General features: G+C 45.4%; 1 protein-coding gene across 1 annotated transcript in view; it reads right to left on the bottom strand.

Annotated features, from left to right (window-relative positions):
* The window catches only part of LOC139754294 (dipeptidase 1-like), a 68,566-nt gene that overhangs the window by 36,603 nt on the left and 10,168 nt on the right, over nt 1–21,795 (bottom strand). Inside the window, exons 2-3 of the mRNA XM_071671677.1 lie at nt 17,701–17,923; nt 13,525–13,681 (exon numbers count right to left, since the gene is read on the bottom strand). Coding sequence (XP_071527778.1) covers nt 13,525–13,681; nt 17,701–17,921 — 378 coding nt within the window. The 5' untranslated portion in view covers nt 17,922–17,923. The remainder of the gene's footprint in view (nt 1–13,524; nt 13,682–17,700; nt 17,924–21,795) is intronic.

Below are 21,795 nucleotides of genomic sequence, written 5' to 3' on the forward strand. Positions count from 1 at the left end.
TAGTTGAGGAAGAGGAGGCAGAAGCAAAACGAAAAGAAAAAAGAAAAATACGAAAATGAGAGGATTGAGAAGGAGCGGAAGAGCCAAAAGATAAAAATGGGAGAAAGGAAGAGTAAAAATAGAAGGAAAAAGGACGTCATAAATTAGGATCAAGGAATTATTTTCCAGGGAAAAGAAGCAACGAAACCGGAGGAGAGTCCATTCTGGACCTGTGGGGGAGGACCCTTGCTGAGGAAGGGAACTAAGACCAAGGGAGAGTCCATTCTGGACCCGGGAGGGAGACCGTCAGCCTAGGAAATGGACGTTCCCCAGGGGGCCACCTCCGCCTCTCTCCTCCATTAATAACTGACGGCCATGGCTCGCGGTGCGATCATGACATCCTGCACCAAGCACGTGCATGCGTGAGTCCAGAGAGAGAGAGAGAGAGAGAGAGAGAGAGAGGCAGGAAATGGTAAGCTAGAGGCTAAGGACCTTCTTAATCCAACCCCCTCCCACCCCCCACATGAGGCTCTCTGTAGTTTCTTTCAATGAACAACAACAACAATAAAGACAACAACAACCTCTACACCGCCACACAATTGCCTTTCAAATTCAAGGTCCGTCAAACCTACAGTGTTACCTCGTGGCGCGTGTATCAAGCCAGGTTATGAAGCCTCTCTCATCTGATGCCAGAACAACAAAATGGTTTTACCCCTTCATGTACATCAAGCCAGTCTCGTCCCCTCGTTTATAATTGTATTAAACCAGTTTGAACTCGTAATTCCCAAGTTTATTGTTCACCATGCAATTTCTTAGGATCTATCGCTATAAACTGAGGCAAAATTTGTAAATATGATTCAAAATTTGTGTGAATATTTCAGATTTTTTTTCATATTACGTCGGAAAAGTTGATATGATTAATTTCAGAGTTGTGTAATCTGTCCAGCCTCTACATTTTTATCGTATGATTTCTTATGTATCATTTGAAAAACGCAGAGATATCAAGTGTTTATAAAAAAAAAAATCGGTCATAAAAATTTCTCATTTATCTAGAAAACTGTAAATTTTTTCAAGTGCTTCTAAAAATTACCATTTCTTTTTTTTCTTATATTTGATATGAGACATGAATTTTACAGGTGTCTTGCAAAAAATCAACACATTTTTTTCATTCAAATTTACGTCAATTCTCTCAGTGTTTAAATTCATTAACCTCTGACCCTCCCCCACACTGGTGTGTGTGTGTGTGTGTGTGTGTGTGCGTGTATGTGTGTGTGTGTGTGTGTGTGTGACCCATCTATCATACTTTTCTTCAAGTGGTGATTTACACAGAGTATTTCCGTCGTTTACACTGTAATAAAAGGCCGTCCTGGGGTAAGCTTGTGTAAACAAGACGTCGCCTTAACGCCATAAGGATCGGATTTATTACTGCTCCCTCGGTGTGTGTGTGTGTGTGTGTGTGTGTGTGTGTGTGTGTGTGTGTGTGTGTCAAAAGGAGGGGGAGAGGACCTGAGTAATTACTTGCTGCTCCTGCTGATGTACTTCCGGCGGAGGTGGAGGGGGGCGCGGGCGCCCCTGGGTGACACGCCCTTTGAACATCCCCAGTGGGCGTGGCAGCTCTCCCCATTATTTATCAGGTTTTCCCTGTCAACCTCAGGGCCAGCCCAGGGCCACCACGCCCTAAGTCACCCCTGCATGACTCCCACCTCATTCTTGACCCGATTGGTGAATGTGAACTGATAAATTTACACCCGTGCCTCTCTTCTGTGTAAGTTTCATTTACTGATGTGTAGTTCTTGAAGGTATGTTGCTTTCATGAGCTACTGTCGCTATACAGGGAATCTGTTAGCTCAGGTATGGGCCGTTTTGATGTCTATTTCATTCCCTACATTGCTCAGCTGTGGCAACCTTTTCCTCTCCATGTCTTCCCTAACGCCCACCACCTGACCCCTTTCCTTACTCCAATCTGACATCACGTGTCATTACCTAACACCATCGTGACGCCACCTGTAGTTCCCTACCCACTAACACCAGCTGTAGCTTCCTGCGACCAGTCTGACACCACCTGTAGCCAGCCTTCTGCCACACTATGACGCCACCTTTAGTTTCCTGACACCACTGAGGCATCTAATGCATGGATGTTGTCAGTGTTGCCAACACGCATGGCGTGCGGATTGGATCTGCCAGCAGGAGAAATGGACTGTCATTGTAGGTCCAATTAACTGGCATTAGCAACCTGTGTGTGTGTGTGTGTGTGTGTGTGTGTGTGTGTGTGTGTGTGTGTGTGTGTGTGTCTGTGTGTGTGTGTCACAATCACTGCACAAGGATTCCCTTAGAGAGATACAAGGACTGGACGGAGGAATGCATGTGGAGAGAGAGAGAGAGAGAGAGAGAGAGAGAGAGAGAGAGAGAGAGAGAGAGAGAGAGAGAGAGAGAGAGAGAGAGAGAGAGAGCATCGTATGGCCAAATATCCTTTAGCTCCCCAAGTGACGACGACATCACGGCAAAATCTGGAATATCGGCATAATTACCTCTAGCCCGCCTGACAACCCAAGCATCATCACAGCCCGGCGGCCGCCGCGTCAAGAACATGTAAACCTGGGAGCGACCGCCCGGGGGGAGGAGGAGGAGGAGGAGGAGGAGGAGGGAGCATTTAAATCTTGGCTCGTCGCTTTCCATTTAAATCCGCCCGATATTTTTAACGACTACTCATTTGGTTCATCCGTCTCTTGCACATTGCCCTGTAACTTGCACAGTGTCTGTAACTTCAGCTTTTCCTCTGATAACAATACTAAGTTGACAGTCACACTCCACACGGCCCCACGCCTGGTGTACCCAAATACAAGGGCCGGCCGGTATTGCCACCTGAACCCCCACAAAGTCTCGTTTATTTGAGCTGTGTTGAGCAGGGGGAAGTGAGGCCCGCTTTTGAAAGAGGGGAGTGAAGTGTACGTCCTACATGCTCTTCGCCTTTTCTGGGTGGGCGAATCTTCCTGACTCATTCAAAAGCGTGTTAGAGTCGCAAGTGACCTCTGGCACCTGTACGAGCCTCTAGTGAGCAAAGGAACCAACCATTGGTTACTTCAGAAGCCGAGGCTCAGGATTCTACAGAACACTGCGCGTCGTGCGAAGGTGGGGCTCACTATACATTGGAGATGGAAGAGTGGAGTGTAAAAAAAGAATCGAGCGATCGGGGCCTGATATGCAGGAGGGTGAAAGGCTTGCACGGGAAAGAGTAAATTGGAACGATGTGGTATACTGAGGTCAACGTGCAGTCAATGGACTAGATCAGGGCATGTAAAGCGTCCGGGGTAAGCCATGGAAAGGTCTGTGGGGTATGGCTGCGGAGAGGGTGCAATACATATAGCAGCAAGGGAATGGATGTGAGCGAATGCGGCCTTCCTTCAGCTCTTCCTGGCGCTACCTCGCTAAAGCAGGAAAAGGCAATCAAGTATGGGTCTGGCTGTCCATCCTGTCAGGGATTCGAACATGGACCCGGGAAATTATTGAATCGCCACGCTAACCACTACACCACGGAGGCTCGTCATGTATGTAAATATACAAGTATTCGAATGCAAACGCGTAAATACAATCGCATGTGCGAGTGTATATACATGTCAACCTGAAAGGGAAATAAATCAAAGCAATAATAAAAAACATACACTCGAAAAAAAAACACACAAAAAAAAAATTCTACACCCAGAACAAAGTTGTCGGTGAAAATATTTGTAAACACGAGTCCAGTACGCGACCACGGGTCAAAAATGGCCGCCGGCATTGTTAACCTCAGGGGTTTTTCAACGGCGGTAATCAACAACAATGAAATCAAAGTTGTTACTTGTTATTTGTCATTGTTTTATTGTCCGCCATGAACCAGGAAGAGAGAATGAATGAATGGTTGTTGAACGTATCCCAGATTGACATATCCAGTTATATATATATATATATATATATATATATATATATATATATATATATATATATATATATATATATATATATATAGACCACATCTGGTAACCACTGATCGACCAGTCCCAGAGGGGACGATGAACAGCTGGGTTGACTGTGAGCTGGGTTGGCCCCGACCGTGAATCGTACCCGGACCCATACGACGGGTGGGTCGCAACGCTAACCCACGGCACTGTAGAGGATAGTTATACAGTAGGGGGTGGAAGTTCTACGACCGTAAGGCACCATTTGCGTGTGTGTGTGTGTGTGCGTGCGTGCGTGCGTGCGTGCGTGCGTGCGTGCGTGCGTGCGTGCGTGCGTGCGTGCGTGTGTGTGTGTGTGTGCGGTTGCAAGGACTGCATTTAGCACAATCATTTTTTACTACAATACATAACCGGGTGGGTATCAAAAATTAATTCGTTACTGGAACCTCGTAATGAACAATTAACATACTGTTAATGGACATTTGTTTCAGTAATGGCAGTCTGTCTCAGCGAAAATGCGGAACAATACCCAGTCTGGTTAATAATAATAACAATAATAATGATAATAATAATAATAATAATAGTAATAATAATAATAATAATAATAATAATAATAATGATAATAATAATAATGATAACAATAATAATGATAATAATAATAATGATAATAATAATAATAATAATAATAATAATAATAATAATAATAATAATAATAATAATGATAATAATAATAATGATAATAGCAATAATAATAATAATAATGATAATCATTATCATAATTTCTATTACTATTAACATTACCATTAATAGTACCACTGCCTCAATAATAATAATGATAATAATAATGTTAATAATAATTATATCAGAGGAAGCCAACTTTCCTGCATCATGACTGCACGTACGAAGATACAAATGAGAAATGTTTTCTCTTAGAGAGAGAGAGAGAGAGAGAGAGAGAGAGAGAGAGAGAGAGAGAGAGAGAGAGAGAGAGAGAGAGAGAGAGAGAGAGAGGCTGAATGTTGTCCGTGCTTGGTGTGTGTGTGTGTGTGTGTGTGTGTTATGAACTTCTACCATTACCGTCCTGCCATCCTATGGTCTACCATAACCCTCCTACCACACGGTATTCCACATAACCTTCCTACCACACCAGAGCCCATCATCACCACCACCACACACCATGGCGCCCCGCGGGCCGCCGCAACCACACCGTCATATCTCACCACACCATGGCCTACTGTATCCCTCCCACCACAGCCACTTCACCTGGCAATGAACATAAAAGCAAGGGGGAGTGTTCCCCCGCCATTACCTCCCTGAGCCCCACCACCACAGCTGGGGGGCCACTCGCCACATTAAGCCTGGAATAAACTTTATTCTCAAATGTTACGGGAATTTCCACGGGCGAGGCGTCGGCTGGGCTGTCACTGCCTCTTTGTCAGGTGCATTAGTGAGGCTCCAAGGTCGAAGTAACGTGTCTGGGGGGGAGGAGGGTAACGGAGTAAACCTGGTAACTTATGGGTGATAACGTGAGTAACGGAATACATACAGTCACAGGATAACGTTATATATATAACACACAAAATAATGGGTAGTGACACATGATTTGAAAATAAATGGATATGTAATGAATTATCTATCTGAAGGTTCATTTCAAAGAAGAGTTGTAAGTTTTACATTGTAAAACATGAGAAATAAGAGATGGAACAATTTCACATATAGATGAGTCTAGAAGTAAATAAATGAAGTCACCCACTTCATACCAAAGGCTTTCCTGATTCTTTTCCTTACATGAATCTTCCAGAATCTATTTTTCTCAGGTGAGAGTAACATTCAATATATCATTTTTCTCAGGTTGTGAGTGTAACATTCAATATATCATTTTTCGAGTGTTGACGGCGCCCTTTACATCCACAGTGTCCTTCCTTACGACTCAGTATGGCTTCTCACAGCTTACATCACCAAAGATTTCTGTGGAAACGAGTCACCGAGAGTGGCAGGTGACATGGAACTCCACCGCACGACAGATTTATATCATTATTCCAATAATCATCCATTCATTTTCACCGTTGCACTGCTTTTGTTCTCTTCCGTCCATTCCTTGATATATGACTTTCGCGAGTTTCTATCAGCCATCGTTTCGTCCTCTGCTTTGGTCTTATATCCAATCTATTTAAAGTTTTTTCCTTCCGCTTCTCCGGACGTGGCCGTCCTCGCCATAAAACTCAAAGAAAACTCGCAAGAACGCAATCAGGGGGAAACTTTCCATTTTTCTTAAGACCCCCTTTTTTATATATATATAACCCCCTGACTGCCCTGAACATGTCGTTCTGTTTTTGTACAGTTCCCAGGGAAGCGATACATGGCCGAGATCAAAGCTGGCGACTCGCCATGAGGGTTTACACCGACGCTTTTTCCATAATTAATTGTTGTATTTCAATCATTTTCTGTGGTAGTTTTAAAATTTTCCCGTAGCACAAAAAAACATCATATTACTCATCAATATATATATATATATATATATATATATATATATATATATATATATATATATATATATATATATATATATTGTATGTTATATTGAAGTGCGCGTTCATATGCATTATATACGACTGCGATCTCTTCACACTTATCTCCTTCCTCAGGCTATATGTGATCGTCTAATATTGGGTTATCTTTTCAACCGTGGCGAATTCTTCGTAAGAGAAGTTTCGAAGTCTCTTGAAAGCGTCTGTAGCTTAAGTTTAAAAGTTCTCATTCTTTCACGAGAAACAGTAACAGTCACAGGTTCAAAGGGAGTTGGATTGTAATCTGATCTAATTAGTCGAGTGAAGTTTCATGTTAAAATGATGTGATTATTTGCACGTGTGTGTGTGTGTGTGTTCGTGTGAACAACTGGAAGATTCCACACAATCGAGAAATCATTAATCGTTCTTCCCCTGTGTCTCGATAATATCCATGGCTTTAGGCATACAAAATAACGAATTCAGTGCTAAATATTATTGTCCATTTCAGCTACCAAACACAATAACGCATACTTTATTCAGTTAAACAAAAAACGCATGGATTGACCACCAAAATTCTATCGAAAATTTCCGGATATACTATACATGGTCACATTAATCGAATAATGTCAACTGACGAGAAAAAATCGGTTAGCATGATAGGTATTCGGCAATATGTAAATAAAGAGTGTGTGTGCGGCAGGGATTTATATATAAAAATGTTATATTCGTATCCAGATAGACCAATGGGCGATGCATTGGCAATGGAACGAATCAAAGTTTATTACTTATGGAAAGCGAAGCCGAACATTTTGAATCTGTCATCTACTGATCGACGTCCACAATAGTTCTCTGAAGTCAGTTGTTCTTTATCGTTCTGTTATTATGCTGTATTACATCTACTTCATCGCTGTATTATTGTATAATCTATGACTAATGTCCCTGGCTCTGTGTCCTCTACTCCCGGAGTGGGGGGGGGGGGGGGTTAAGATGGAAGCACTGTAATCATATTATTCACCTTCTAGGCCAGACGGATTGATAAAGCCGACTGTTTCCCTCGTCTGATGTCATCATCTGGCCACTGGCAAGTTCATTCCATTTTCTTTGATGATGCAGGATCGGTGTTGTGACGGACAGAAATGAACCATTTCCCATAACTTGTGTTTGTTCTTTACAACTGAAGAAAGTAAAGTTGTGCTTTATTATCTTTACAGTTAACATCATGTAGGGTCGACGTGTCTGGCATCATTTCCAGCTTAATTAATGACCAGTTTACAAGTCGTTAGCTTCGTAATCCAATACGGAACGAGGCTAGGTCTATAATCCAAGTCTAATATTGTAATTTCCAACTGGATAAACGCACACGTACAATCTGCGCATAGAGCGGGACTGCTTCACATGACCAGTAACAAAATAATCATGGTTCTTGCCTTCGTTTCATTATCTGAAATCATTTACGGGAACATCTAGAAGCAGAGCACAAGTGTGGGGGAAACAATTACAAAATTCTCTTCGCCAGGTTAACGTATACAGTCATGTTTCCACTCGACCCACATAGGACTTGAGGGAGGAAATTAAGGCTGTGCCAATCTGTCTTATCGTTTATATGCAGAGAGAAGGTTCAGAAGGCCAGCACATCTATATACCATTGACTGGACCGAGCGCAGGGAAGAGTTCTGGTCTAATGACCAATTGGTAGTCGGTGGTCGGTAATTAAACCCAGGAACAGAGAGGGTATTCAGCGTTTGGGGTTCCACGATAGCAGGGGTTGATGAGGTTTGACCAGGTCACTATTTTGCAGTCATGGTGGCGAGCAATTTTCCTCACGCTTTATATATATATATATATATATATATATATATATATATATATATATATATATATATATATATATATATATGTGTGTGTGTGTGTGTGTGTGTGTGTGTGTTATCATCGTATAACACAGACTCACTGGTCATGATAACTGTATACAAATATTCAATTCTAGAATACGAAAGCTAAGTTTCCCCAGTGCGCTGGGCCATGTTGTGTGCGTACGATAATACTGCGATGCCCGAGATCTGACAATTATTTTTTTCTACACCAATAAATGTGTCGACACATCTCCAGGTTTTACAACTATAACTGAGGCCAGATCGGGGCCATGTTATTATCATTATCCGAGATATACTTTTATAAAGGATCCTCTCTCTCTCCTCTCTCTCTCTCTCTCTCTCTCTCTCTCTCTCTCTCTCTCTCTCTCTCTCTCTCTCCTCTCTCTCTCTCCCTCTCTGACCTTCAGGGACTCCTCTACCTCTTCACGGGACCTTCCTGGGAACTAATGACAGGCGAATCTCTCTATAAAACCTTCGCCGACCGAGCTATAAAGAAGTTCACCACCGATAAACATTGGGGGGCACCTAGCTGCGGGTGCGCCCATATAATCCTCCACTGATCACGTCTCCCCAACAAAAAAACAGAAAAAGACACACACGTGCGCTTGGACGTGGCTTTATATATGTATATATATATATATATATATATATATATATATATATATATATATATATATATATATATATAAACCTGTTCTTAATGTGGCATAAAACCCCGTGGTTCTGTGAGCGTCTCTGGTCATGAGAGATGACCTGACGGCGTTCATGGGCTGAGGCAAGTCATCACAGACCTCCAGAGAGAGAGAGAGAGAGAGAGAGAGAGAGAGAGAGAGAGAGAGAGAGAGAGCTGCACGCCACCCGCTCCCTCCTCTCTCTCTCTCTCTCTCTCTCTCTCTCTCTCTCTCTCTCTCTCTCTCTCTCTCTCTCTCTCTCTCTCTACGGTGGTATATCAGCAATAACCACAGCAGTAATGGCGCTTCTGGGACCACCACACGCAGGGGTTCCGACCATACCACCTTATCTAGGCACAGGCTACCCTCGCCCCAACGTTACCTCGTTACCACCGCCAGTGTATAAACACCTCTCTCTCTCTCTCTCTCTCTCTCTCTCTCTATATATATATATATATATATATATATATATATATATATATATATATATATATATATATATATATATATATCACAACATATAAGAGACTGCAAAAATTAAGAAACACCACTAGGGAAAGGGAACACGAGAATCCTGAGCGCTTTCGTGTATTACCACATCTGAAGGTGTGGGAATCCAGATGTTACCAGCTGATGTAACTGGCAACGGCTGATGTACCACAGCAACAACAGGTCATGTACAACAACAACACCAACAACAGCTGATGTACCACAACACCTGAAGTACCACAACGGCTGATACACCACAACAACAGGAGCTGACGTCCCTGGCTGGCTACGTCTGGGTCGTGTTCCTGATGAAGCTGGGAGGTCATGAAATGCTTCCCTTGATCAGGAGGACGCGACCAGAGGTGAACTGGCCTTGGGACGGTGAGAGAGAGAGAGAGAGAGAGAGAGAGAGAGAGAGAGAGAGAGAGAGAGAGAGAGAGAGAGAGAGAGAGAGAGATCTTACAGACATAGTCCTCCTCACTACGCCCTCCGCTGTCCTTGCCCTGAGACAGACAGGCTTCATCTCTTTCGCAAGAGATGAACGGAGAGATCCCACCTCCCTATGGTGTAGCCAGGAGGGATTTGAAATTACCAGTCGTGCTCAAGGGTCGTACCGTCGTGCTGCTCAAGGGTCGTACCGTCGTGCTGCTCAAGGGTCGTACCGTCGTGCTGCTCGAGGGTCGTACCGTCGTGCTGCTCAAGGGTCGTACCGTCGTGCTGCTCAAGGGTCGTACCGTCGTGCTGCTCGAGGGTCGTACCGTCGTGGGCAGTAAGTTATAAACCAAAGTAACACACCACATCAAGGCGACGCGACGAGTCCGGAACTTTCCCCAGTTTTCCACCTCTTCAAGTCGGCCATGATGGAGTCCGGGTTACAAATTCTTTCCTCGCACCGTTCACGTTATTTACTCGCCAACACTCGATTGCTCACCTGTTGAAGGTCATGGCAAAACAAATAGGAATTTAATTAAGACACCTTTGAGTGCGTGACTCCGTCGGGGGGAGGGGATGGAAGGGGAGAAGGAGGGAGGGAGGGGGAAAGAAAACGGCCTCCCAGAGACGAGACGTAGTTCCAGCCGTAATCATTTACATGCAGTAAAAACCTCGGGCAAAGTGAGGGGTGTATTTAGAAACACTTCACCGCGTCGCTCTGTCAAATTCTAGAGCTAAATCTAGAGCCTCTGGGAGGTCAAAAAAGAAAAAAAACATCACTGCTGTACCGTCACTTGATAGATTCGTTTTGAAGTTCCAGGTTGAATATATAACTTTGCCTCGTTATCCGAATCCCATTTTCTTGGCGAACAACAGAGAAGGTCGGGTTGTATTATTATCTTCACGGCGGGGTCAGGTCAGAGGTCATTCTTCATACCGAAGCTTCACACCGTCGTGCTCAAGGGGTCACATACGGACGTGCTCAGGGGGTCACACACCGTCGTCCTCAGGGAGGTCACACACCGTCGTGCACAGGGGGTCACACACCGTCGTGCTCAGGGGGTCACACACCGTCGTGCTCAGGGAGGTCACACACCGTCGTGCACAGGGGGTCACACACCCTCGTGCTCAGGGGGTCACACACCGTCGTGCTCAGGGAGGTCACACACCGTCGTGCACAGGGGGTCACACACCGTCGTGCTCAGGGAGGTCACACACCGTCGTGCTCAGGTCACACACCGTCGTGCTCAGGTCACACACCGTCGTGCTCAGGGAGTCACACACCATCATGCTCAGGAGGTCACACCCCGTCGTGCAGAGGTCACACACCGTCGTGCTCAGGGAGGTCACACACCGTCGTGCTCAGGTCACACACCGTCGTGCTCAGGGGGTCACACACCGTCGTGCTCAGGTTACACACCGTCGTGCTCAGGGGGTCACACACCGTCGTGCTCAGGGAGGTCACACACCGTCGTGCTCAGGTCACACACCGTCGTGCTCAGGGAGTTCACACACCGTCGTGCTCAGGTCACACACCGTCGTGCTCAGGGGGTCACACACCGTCGTGCTCAGGGAGTCACACACCATCATGCTCAGGAGGTCACACACCGTCGTGCACAGGTCACACACCGTCGTGCTCAAGGGGTCACACACCATCGTGCTCAGGGATTCAGCTAAACTCCCTCCCTAAATTCCTTTCAGCCTTAACCTCCCTGATCCTTGCCAGGCGAGGGATGGTCTCTTGCACAGGTTAAGTTATGCAAATTATTTTATCCATTCCCTCGTGTGACACCCTCCCTCCAACGCTGGACCAGTACCCTCTAACTGCTTCTGTGGGGGAAAAAAATCTACCTTCCGTAATAGCATTATGTTAATATCGTTTTTAAAAGTATAATTATATTTCGGATAGAAAACATTTTACCGTATATATATATATATATATATATATATATATATATATATATATATATATATATATATATATATATATATATATATATATATAGTTGTTTTGTTGTTTTCTCCAAACGTCAGGGCTCATCATAAAGTATAAGTACACTTGGAATGTCTTTCAGAACTCCACTTAAAGTGTACGTGAACAAGGATATCATCATCCACTCCCAAGTCTCTGCAGTAGTCTGGTTTGGAGGGCATCCATCTCGACCTTCCAGCCAGGTCCTCTGTGCCAGTGACCTTCTGACCTTCTGACTGGAGTCACTGCTCGCTCGCTTGTTTACCGCTGTTAAGAATATCCTTGGTGACCCCCTAACGACAGTCACATGTGTGAGTCATGACCCTTGTTTTCAGGTCGTGAACCCTTATGTGGGAGGTCGTGACACTGTGACCCGCGTCTGAGGCCATGCATGACTCTAGCGTAAGGTCATGATTTCTACTCTACGGTGACTCATGACCCTTGCTTAAGGCCCCCCGATGGTTGACGAAGGTCGAGACCCCTCAGGTGGCAAGCTCCTATCCAAGTTATGACTCACTCACGACTCGCGGGTTCCAGACGAGAGTCAGCGAGTCCAGCAGACGCACGACTCGCGGGTTCCAGACGAGAGACAGCGAGTCCAGCAGACGCACGACTCGAGGGTTCCAGACGAGAGTAAGCGAGTCCAGCAGACGCACGACTCGAGGGTTCCAGACGAGAGACAGCAAGTCCAGCAGACGCACGACTCGAGGGTTCCAGACGAGAGTCAGCGAGTCCCGCGGACGTGTGTCTACCGTGTGGGAGCGAGCGCTGCAGGTGAGGCGGGTCTCCACAATATATTACCCATTACTGGCTCGCTGATGCAGTAATTGATATTCACGCGCTGGAAATGGCGCCATTAAGATTGCTTTCATGAACTTTATTTTGTCTCGTGTCGCCGATAACAACGTACAGAGAGTTATCGCGAGTTTATTTCCAGGGAGGCCTGCTTGTATAAGCACATGACTTCCCTTTCGCTTGTAAATTTAAACATTTCGTCCACGAATGAAACAAGTCTTATTACGAGTTTTTTTTTTATTTCCCCTCTCCCTACCATTTGTTGGAGGTACGTCATGGCGAAGGTGTTCGATCCCATGTTACATCCAAACACCATGACATTTCCAGTGTTTCGAAGAACGCATGAAGAATAATGATAATAATCATAACGAAAATAACAAGAAAGAACTTAGTTACGTTATCATAAAAACCACCATATATATATATATATATATATATATATATATATATATATATATATATATATATATATATATATATACAAAGTATTTGAATCCCTTCGGTGGCAGGCCGCGGGCGGCTGGCCATTCCATGGTCGCGGAATCCTCAATATTGTTCTGGGTTGTGAACGGCCGGTATGTGGGTAATTACATGAGAGCGTCGCCCTAGCGTACTGCATGACGCCATACCCTCACCAGCAGCCTGAGCCTCTCTCATATAACGTAATGACTGTCTCTGGTCTCACCACTTCGCGGCGTTCTTGAAGGGCGTCATCGAGGTAATCCCGCAAGGGGGTTGGGATTCGAACCCACCCTATTTTTCCACGATGTTTTCATTCATGTCCTCAAGTGAGGGAGATAAAACTAACTACCAGACATAAAATACTGCAGGAATGAGCAAACTACAGGCCACCACCACGACCATGAGACTCACCTGGGCGGCCACTTGACCCCTCTTGAGCCTGGGTAGGTCAGTGTGGGAGAAGGGCGAGGTCTTCCACGGCTTGTCTTGGGTCAGGTCACTGGAGAGGTTGAAGGAGTGCAGCTTGTTGTGTAGGAACATGCGCACGTTCCACGCTAGGTCGTTGTGTCTGTAAAAGGGGACGAGAGCAGAGTGAGGCGAGGCAAGGACAACAGAATTTCTCTACCAACTTAATCATACATTTTCGGCAGGGCCATCAATGTTGCAGATTAATTCCCCCTTTTTTTCTCTTAAGTATTTCTCAAACAAATTCTCGGTACCGAGGAAGCAGGAGCGTTGCCCTCTTCCTTAAGGAACTCACCTGCAGTCCTTACTCTCTGTTCTACGGGTATTATTTCGGCCACAGTGCCGGCACCCTACGACTGTTAGCTGCTTCCCATGGCTTGTGTGTGGAGACCAGCCATACGAGCATCGACCGTTATACCACCTATCTCTTTCCTTGTACGGTGCACAACCCTCCCACCTTCACGAGTCGGGTCAACAGACAGCCGACGAGTTCAAATTAATTCTTCGTGCGTTACAATTTTGTTTTCCTACGGCCTTATCTGCCTTCCATTTGATATGACCACGACGGGTCAAGGCTTCTGGTTACAGTAGGAAACATAAATACAGACATATTGCCATGTAGATAGAGAGAGAGACAGACAACAGACAGAAGAAACAGAGAAACGGAAAGCCAAGCAGAGAGAGACAGACACAGACAGACGGATAGACAGAGACAAAGATGTACAGAGAGACGGATAAACAGACAGAGAGAAGACCCCTGGGTAGATGGGCCAGAGAGCCGCTCCCGTCCGTCCTTCGCCTTACCTCCTGATCTCAATTACCCAAAGTTCGCCAGTGGAAGTAGAGCTGCTGACACTCACGCACTGACGGCCCAGTCAGTGGGTATCAGGCGAGCTGACAGGTCGCAAAGCCCGTCAGCACGTTCTGGCAACGATGTGCCGCGGCTTTGACGGGTGAGAATGCATTTCTGGCAACAGTGTGTCCTATACAGTTGAGGGTATCCGACTGTAGCTGGTAACACTGAGGGTTTTTTTATGGCAGACACACAGTTCTGGCAACACTGGGAGAAGACTAGACGGAGGATATCCACGCGTCTTTGGCAGAGGGTGAGAGACGGTCGTAAAGCGACCACGTGTTTCTGGCAATACTGAGAGAGAGAGAGAGAGAGAGAGAGAGAGAGAGAGAGAGAGAGAGAGAGAGAGAGAGAGAGAGAGAGAGAGAGAGAGAGAGAGATTTAAGTACCTTACCTAATCTAAAATTTCAACCCCTTCCCCAGCCTCCTCCTCCTCCCCTTCTCTCTGGGGGGAGGGGGGAACTTCTCCCCCCCCTCTTAGGGAATCAGCCCCCCTCATTCCCTCTGAAGACCACATGTCTCCCTCATACTCTCATGAGCAACAGACGCCTTCCTCTCCTTTATGACCTCATGAACGGAGAACACAGTGATACCTCACACTGTACCACAGCGAGAACTCGAATGATAATAATAATAATAATAATAATAATAATAATAATGATAATAATAATGATAATAATAATGATAATAATTATAATCATAATACTAATAACAATAATAATAATAATAATAATAATAATAATAATAATAATAATACATTGCTAATATCATCATCATTATCAATGTCATTATCATCATTATTATTATCATTAATTATTATCATTATTATCATTATTATTATTATTATTATTATTATTATTATCATTATTATTATTTCTTTTTTTTATCATCCCAAGGTAAATATGATGACAGAAATAACCGGTAATTATGATACGAGCAATGATGATGATGATGATGATTAAACACCAGCAACGCACTGATCATACGACGCTCTCCACATAATTAACTTCCTCTAATATAAACATGGAAGACTGGCCACCCTGCAGGGTCATTAATATCAAACAACCATTCTCAACTACTGATATATATATATATATATATATATATATATATATATATATATATATATATATATATATATATATATATATATATATATATATATATTTCTCTCTTGTGTCTCCCCTGATGATGTGATTATTACGCGAAAGTGCACTTGGGAACTTATCGTGTTTCATTTTCCCCGTGGACTCATAGAAATACATATATATCCAGCTCACGGATCAACTTGATTATTTATCTCCTTACAGAAGAAAGTCTACGACCGCCCCTGTGTTCTTTGACCTGTTGAGCACGACGGTACGACCCTTGAACACTACATACGACCCTTAAGCACTTGATGCGACCTCTGAGTACCAAACACGACCCTTGAGCACCACGGTGCTACCCTTGACCACGACGACACCACCAGTGAGCACCACATACGACCCTTGAGTACCATGACCCTTGGATATGACGACCCGGCCTTTGACCTGACTCTTAAACGTGAGGTCAAGGGCCAGACCATCACACTCAAGGGTCGTGCAAGGTCACGCAGACCCAAAAAAAGGCACCGACCTTCGTGAAGTAACTAGGAAACGTGTAAATGATTGCCCGGATGGAGAGAAAAACAAATAATAGTAATGATGATAATAATAATACGGCTACGACCAAAAATAAATAATAATATTGATAATTAAAATCCCTCCCTCGTCTCCCACCCCCGGCCCCCCTCCCTCCCCCATCCTGATTCGGTCAGCAAAGGTGAAATTGAAAATTATGACCAAAATGGCTGGCGCGATGACCTGCTCCAATTATACTGGCCGGACCAGGCTCCCACGATCGAACCCCAACTCCCCTTAATAGCCCGGTGATTGGAGGGAATTAAATATTGTCAGGACACATGTATATATCCACGTGCAAAAGGCAGGGGCGGAAGGGGGGTAGGGAGGTTGGGGGAGAGAAAGTGGGGAGATATGGAAGAGGAAGGGGAGGCTAGATTGGTCCTGTGTGGAAGATGAGCGGCCGGACGGGCTTAGGTAGGGGAGGTTGTGGTGTACGAAGGTCAACATGGAGACAGAAGGCCCTGGGTTCGATCTCCAACGGATTTTCTTTTTATTTACGATTCGTCAGTTTGTCTACAGACATTCTAATCCAGATGCTTATAAATGAAATATCCTATGACGTGAAAGAAAGGTCTATAACCATAAACGAATAATAATAATAATAATAATAATAATAATAATGCACAGTCTTGATATGACATAAATGATAATTTTCAAACGCTGTAAGGAAATTATTGAGGACAGTGGGACGACTTGGATAGTTTGGACGCTTATGAACTACAGAGAACTAGAAAAAAAATGGACCTCAGTGAGGCAACTTAATAGAGTACTAGTTTTACGCTTCTGCTACATTTTTTGTATGTTTATAAAGCCCCCACGACGCTCCGGGTGTTTAAAATCCCTCCTAGTTTAAATCCCTCCTCACGTCTAGTTTACATAAGCGCCGACCTCGCTGCATCATCTGCTTAAGATCCGGATTCTTACACTCTCTAAAATCCGGATTATGGGATTTATTTATTTTCCTCTATGATATGATCCGTTTCTAACCGTGAGGCATTATGGTAATGAACGACAAAATAACATTACATCTTCTTATTATGTAAATAAGGAGGAGCATTTGCAAACTCCCTCTTTTTTTTGTTTTTGACGGTCTACTTATTTTCTTCCCTTATTCTTTTCTGCTTAAGTGGCCAGCCACATGGTTGGAATACGTCTGTCGCAGATCCGCATTACGTTTCGATAAAGATATCAAGTAGTATACCCACCAAACTTTATGGTTATCTTCAAGGAGTGAGAGAGTTGAGTTGGAACTGGCGATAACACTCAGTCATACTCGCTTACGTAGGGAATGATCATAACATTTATGACGTGTCTGATTTTAACAAAGTTTGATAACAGAATTCAGTTGTCCCAAAACAAAACTTAGAACACATCGTACCCAAGAGTCGTACCATTATCTAAGGATCGTATCGTCGTACCCAAGGGTCGTAGCGTCGTACCCAAGGGTCGAACCATTATCAAGGGTCGCACCATCGTACCCCAGTGTCGTATCGTCGTACCCAAGGGTCGTATCGTCGTACCCAAGAGTCGTACCATTACCCAAGGGTCGCACCATCGTATCCGAGTGTCGTAGCGTCGTACCCAAGGGGAAGAAGGTCAACTTACCCGTCAATGAGGGGAGACTGGTTCAGCAGCCCCTGGGCGGCCAGTAGCCTCTGTCTGTGTGTGGCCTGGGGCGACACCCTCACGTGCAGGGGGCTGGAACCCCCGGCCTGGAGGCCCCCCTGCTGCTGCTGGTCGGCCTGGGGGAGCTCTCGCACGGGGGGCAGGGGGCTTGGCCCCCCGAACCCCAGGACAAGCAACACCACAGACACTTCCCTGTACATCCCTGCAACACAAGAACGAGAAACACTGTGTTACTAAACCTAACTTCCAAATGATAACGTGAAGTCAGCGCCACTAAGTTACTATGACGCCACTAAGTTACTGCCACAAAGTTCACAAAGATCACATTGAATTAGCACCCCCTGAACCCCCCCCCCCCCAGAGAATAAGTTAGAACCACTAAGTTTTCAAAGAATGCCCTTAAGTTAGCTTCACAAAGGTTTGAAAGGATACCTTCAACTTAGTGCCATTAAGTTCTCCAAGAATAACTTTAAATCAGTACCATTAAGTTCTTAAGAGATAACATTAAGCTACCACTAACAGAAAACGGGGAGTGGCTTCAGCATAAACTCCTCAGCTCTTTAAAACCGTTCTGGTGATTACTCATCCTAGGACTGAGATGGTCGTTAATTACATTTGGTAATTAGAGTAGGACCATTAATTTTCCTATCATTTAAGAGCCTCACAGCGTGAGAGGAGGCCTAAGGATGGACTACGTGCTACGTTTAATGATAAGACTTACCCAGATGATCTTGGATTGCATTCACAGGTGTTCAGATTCGTCCACTATCAAAGTTACGTTCGAACTGGCTCTCCTGATGAGAGCGATTACCACATCTGCATAACTTATTGAAAGGTAGGGACGAAGGGTCAGCGACGGGGGAGCACAGAACGCTGGAGATAGAGGTGTACAGCTGAACGCGAGTCACTTCAAAATTCCTGGACCATGTGGAGTTGGGAACATGATCAACTGGCTATGGAGACAGATTTAATCTGGAGACGGTAATCAAGTAAGTGCGATAGATGATTAGCCAACGAGAGCAATGACGCCAAACATTAGAGATAATTGATGGAATTAGACCAATAGATAATCATACACTTAAGGCGAAGTCTCTCCACACATTAGAGAGATAATGATGTCATTTGACTAACGACTCTGGATACGAAGACGAGACAATTGACTCATGATTTTGGATATTAAGACGAGATAATTAGATAATCAGAGCAGCGACTCCAGACCTTAAGCATCAGACAGTGAGGTAATGAGATCAACTACCACAGACATTAGACGAAATAATGAGACAATTACAATAAGAACTCGACCCACTGGACAAAATATGATGAGGCAATTAGAGCGACGTCTGCCACAAATCATCATAATTCCATAGCTAAAGTCTAATCGCTGATTGGACCCCCGAAGCCTAATCATTTAATTTATGCAAGAAATTTAAATGATTATGGATAATGGAGGCGATGTGTGAGTGTGTGTGTGTGTGTGTGTGTGTGTGTGTGTGTGTGTGTGTGTGTGTGTGTGTGTGTGTGTGTCTGTGTGTGCGCGCGCGCACATTTATGTATACACCCGTGTGCATATGTAGGTACTTGTGCTTTGCTTATATACGTGTGTCTGTGTGCGTATGTGCACGTGGCTACCACCTCTTGTACACACACACACACACACACACACACACACACACGTATTCTCCGAGTAGTAAGATTTGGCCTGCAAACCTCTTCACCCGTGAGAGAGAGAGAAGAGGAGAGAGAGAGAGAGAGAGAGAGAGAGAGAGAGAGAGAGAGAGAGAGAGAGGAGAGAACGCCACCTGGAGGTGGTAGAGGGATGAAATATATCATGACATACTAACCGCTGGTGGGGCCCCCGGGGGTCCGGTCCCTCACACCCCCGGGAGGGAGAGGGACCTAACGCAATATAAACAGGAAAGATGTATATCCTAAGCAGGGCCTCACTCGCCCGTGTATAACACACCTTGTCACTATCGAGGCAGTTTATATAGCCATTCATCACGGGCGTATAAGCAATAGAGATCTATGGTCATCAGGAGGTGTGGCGGTAAAATGCTGGGTTTTGGGAGAGGGAGGCGTTCAGCAGAGGATCACACGGACGCACCGTGCTATGTGAGCGCCCTCCCCCGCCGACCATCGTCCCCGTGCGCCAGCGGTGGTCGCCGCAGAGAGTCGGGGCGACGTGGCGCAGGTCGCACTCCTGCAGCGCCACCTTCAGCAGGCCTTACGTGCCGTACACAAGCCCTAGGTCCCGCCGCCCCACACACACACACACACACACACACACACACACACACACATACACACACACACAGGGTGGGTGAAGGAGTTTCGGTTCGTTAGCGTGTGTCTGGCCTTGACCTGGCCGGCCGACCAACTCAGCATGACAGTCTCCTTCCCCTGTGCTGAGTGTCTCCTGAGGTAGTGTGTGTGTGTGTGTGTGTGTGTGTGTGTGTGTGTGTGTATGTGATGACCTGTTTGCGAGTTAATGTGGAGGGAGTTCTATTAGTATGTACGACGAGTGATTGTTGGAGTGGCAAGGCTGGAGAGTTTAAGAGTTCTTGTAAGGACCAGTTAGACGATGTTCCTCACCTCTCTCTCTCTCTCTCTCTCTCTCTCTCTCTCTCTCTCTCTCTCTCTCTCTGGTGCACCCCTTGATACCCTGGCTCTCCCCGTCTGAACAACTTGAAATCTAACAAATTTAACACAGAACATCCTAAGAACCCTTGGTCTGCTGGGAGCTTATGTACATACATTTCTTCCTCCTTGTTCGTTCTTAACAAGTGTAATTTGATATAAACTCTTAATTAATCATATCAAACATATTTGAAGCAATGCGAGTACTTCTCGACACTGGGTGTAGCGAAACGGGGTGCAGGAAGTTCGTCTGTGTGTGTATATAACATTTGAATTATATCCGGCCGTTCCCTGCGATGCAGACGGTGACCAACCCTGACCCAGAAACACCGGAGCCACGGATCGAACCCGGGCCCGAAAATCACGAAAGAGGAAGAGAGAAATAAAGCGCTGCCCATGTACCACGGCGTCACTTATCTTTACATCTGGGGCTTCAGAGACCGCCAGACGAGCCGGGGACATACACACACACACATACACTTGAGGAAGGCAATAGCAAAAATGTGTTTTTACACGTGTCTCCATTTTCTTCCCTAGAATTTCTAATTCTGTTTCTAGGAATTTATTCTCCTGTTGTATCCATATGTGTCACGACTCTGCGCGTTGACCGTAACACCCTTTTCAGACCCACAGTTTTGAAGTGTGAGGAAGATGAAGACCCACTCTGGGCAAAGTACAGAGATGTTCTGGTGTAGTAAGGTGTGTGTAAAGAGAGGCGCCTCACTTTACCAGATTACTTTGAATGTCTTGCCGCTGAAGGAGTCTTTTACTCCACCTTGCACTTGTTGTCACCGCGACGACATCCCATCCCCTTCCCCCAGGTTCCTGGGGTTCCTCCTCGCTGGGGTGATGGGGGGTTAAGTTTTCCCAGGGTTTAGATGTTTCGTGCGAGGCAGCTGAGAGGGTCGTTCTTGATACGAACTTGTCGTCTTGAGCACGACGCCACACGACCCTTTAAGCACGGCAGTGCGACCCTCGGGAAGAACGAGACGACCTTCGAGCACAAAAGTACGACACTTTGACGATAACGAGACGACCTCTGAACACGAGGGTCCGATCCTTGAACACCAGCGGGTACGAGCCTCAGGTGTAAGGACGTGACCTTCGGCCCAACCCCCTCACCTCAGACAAGTAGTGTCCTTCCCTCCCTCCCTCCCTCCCTCCCTCCTCCTACCCTCCTCCCTCTCTCCCTCCCTCCTTCCCTCTCTCCCTCCTTCCCTCTCTCCCTCCCTCTCTATACAGAAATCTACAAACGCGTTCCAGGAGTCCTGGTCGGTACCGCTTTTCTCCTCAAGACATCAACAGGCCCTGGGGCGCCGCACCACACACACACACACACACACACACACACACACACACACACACACACACACAGTCTGATTTACTTCAGGGAGACAAAGACAGAAATTTCCTCCAATGTCCCCCCCCCCCCTTCCC

This window comes from Panulirus ornatus, chromosome 16 (assembly GCF_036320965.1).
Source record: "Panulirus ornatus isolate Po-2019 chromosome 16, ASM3632096v1, whole genome shotgun sequence".
Classification (NCBI taxonomy): domain Eukaryota; kingdom Metazoa; phylum Arthropoda; class Malacostraca; order Decapoda; family Palinuridae; genus Panulirus; species Panulirus ornatus.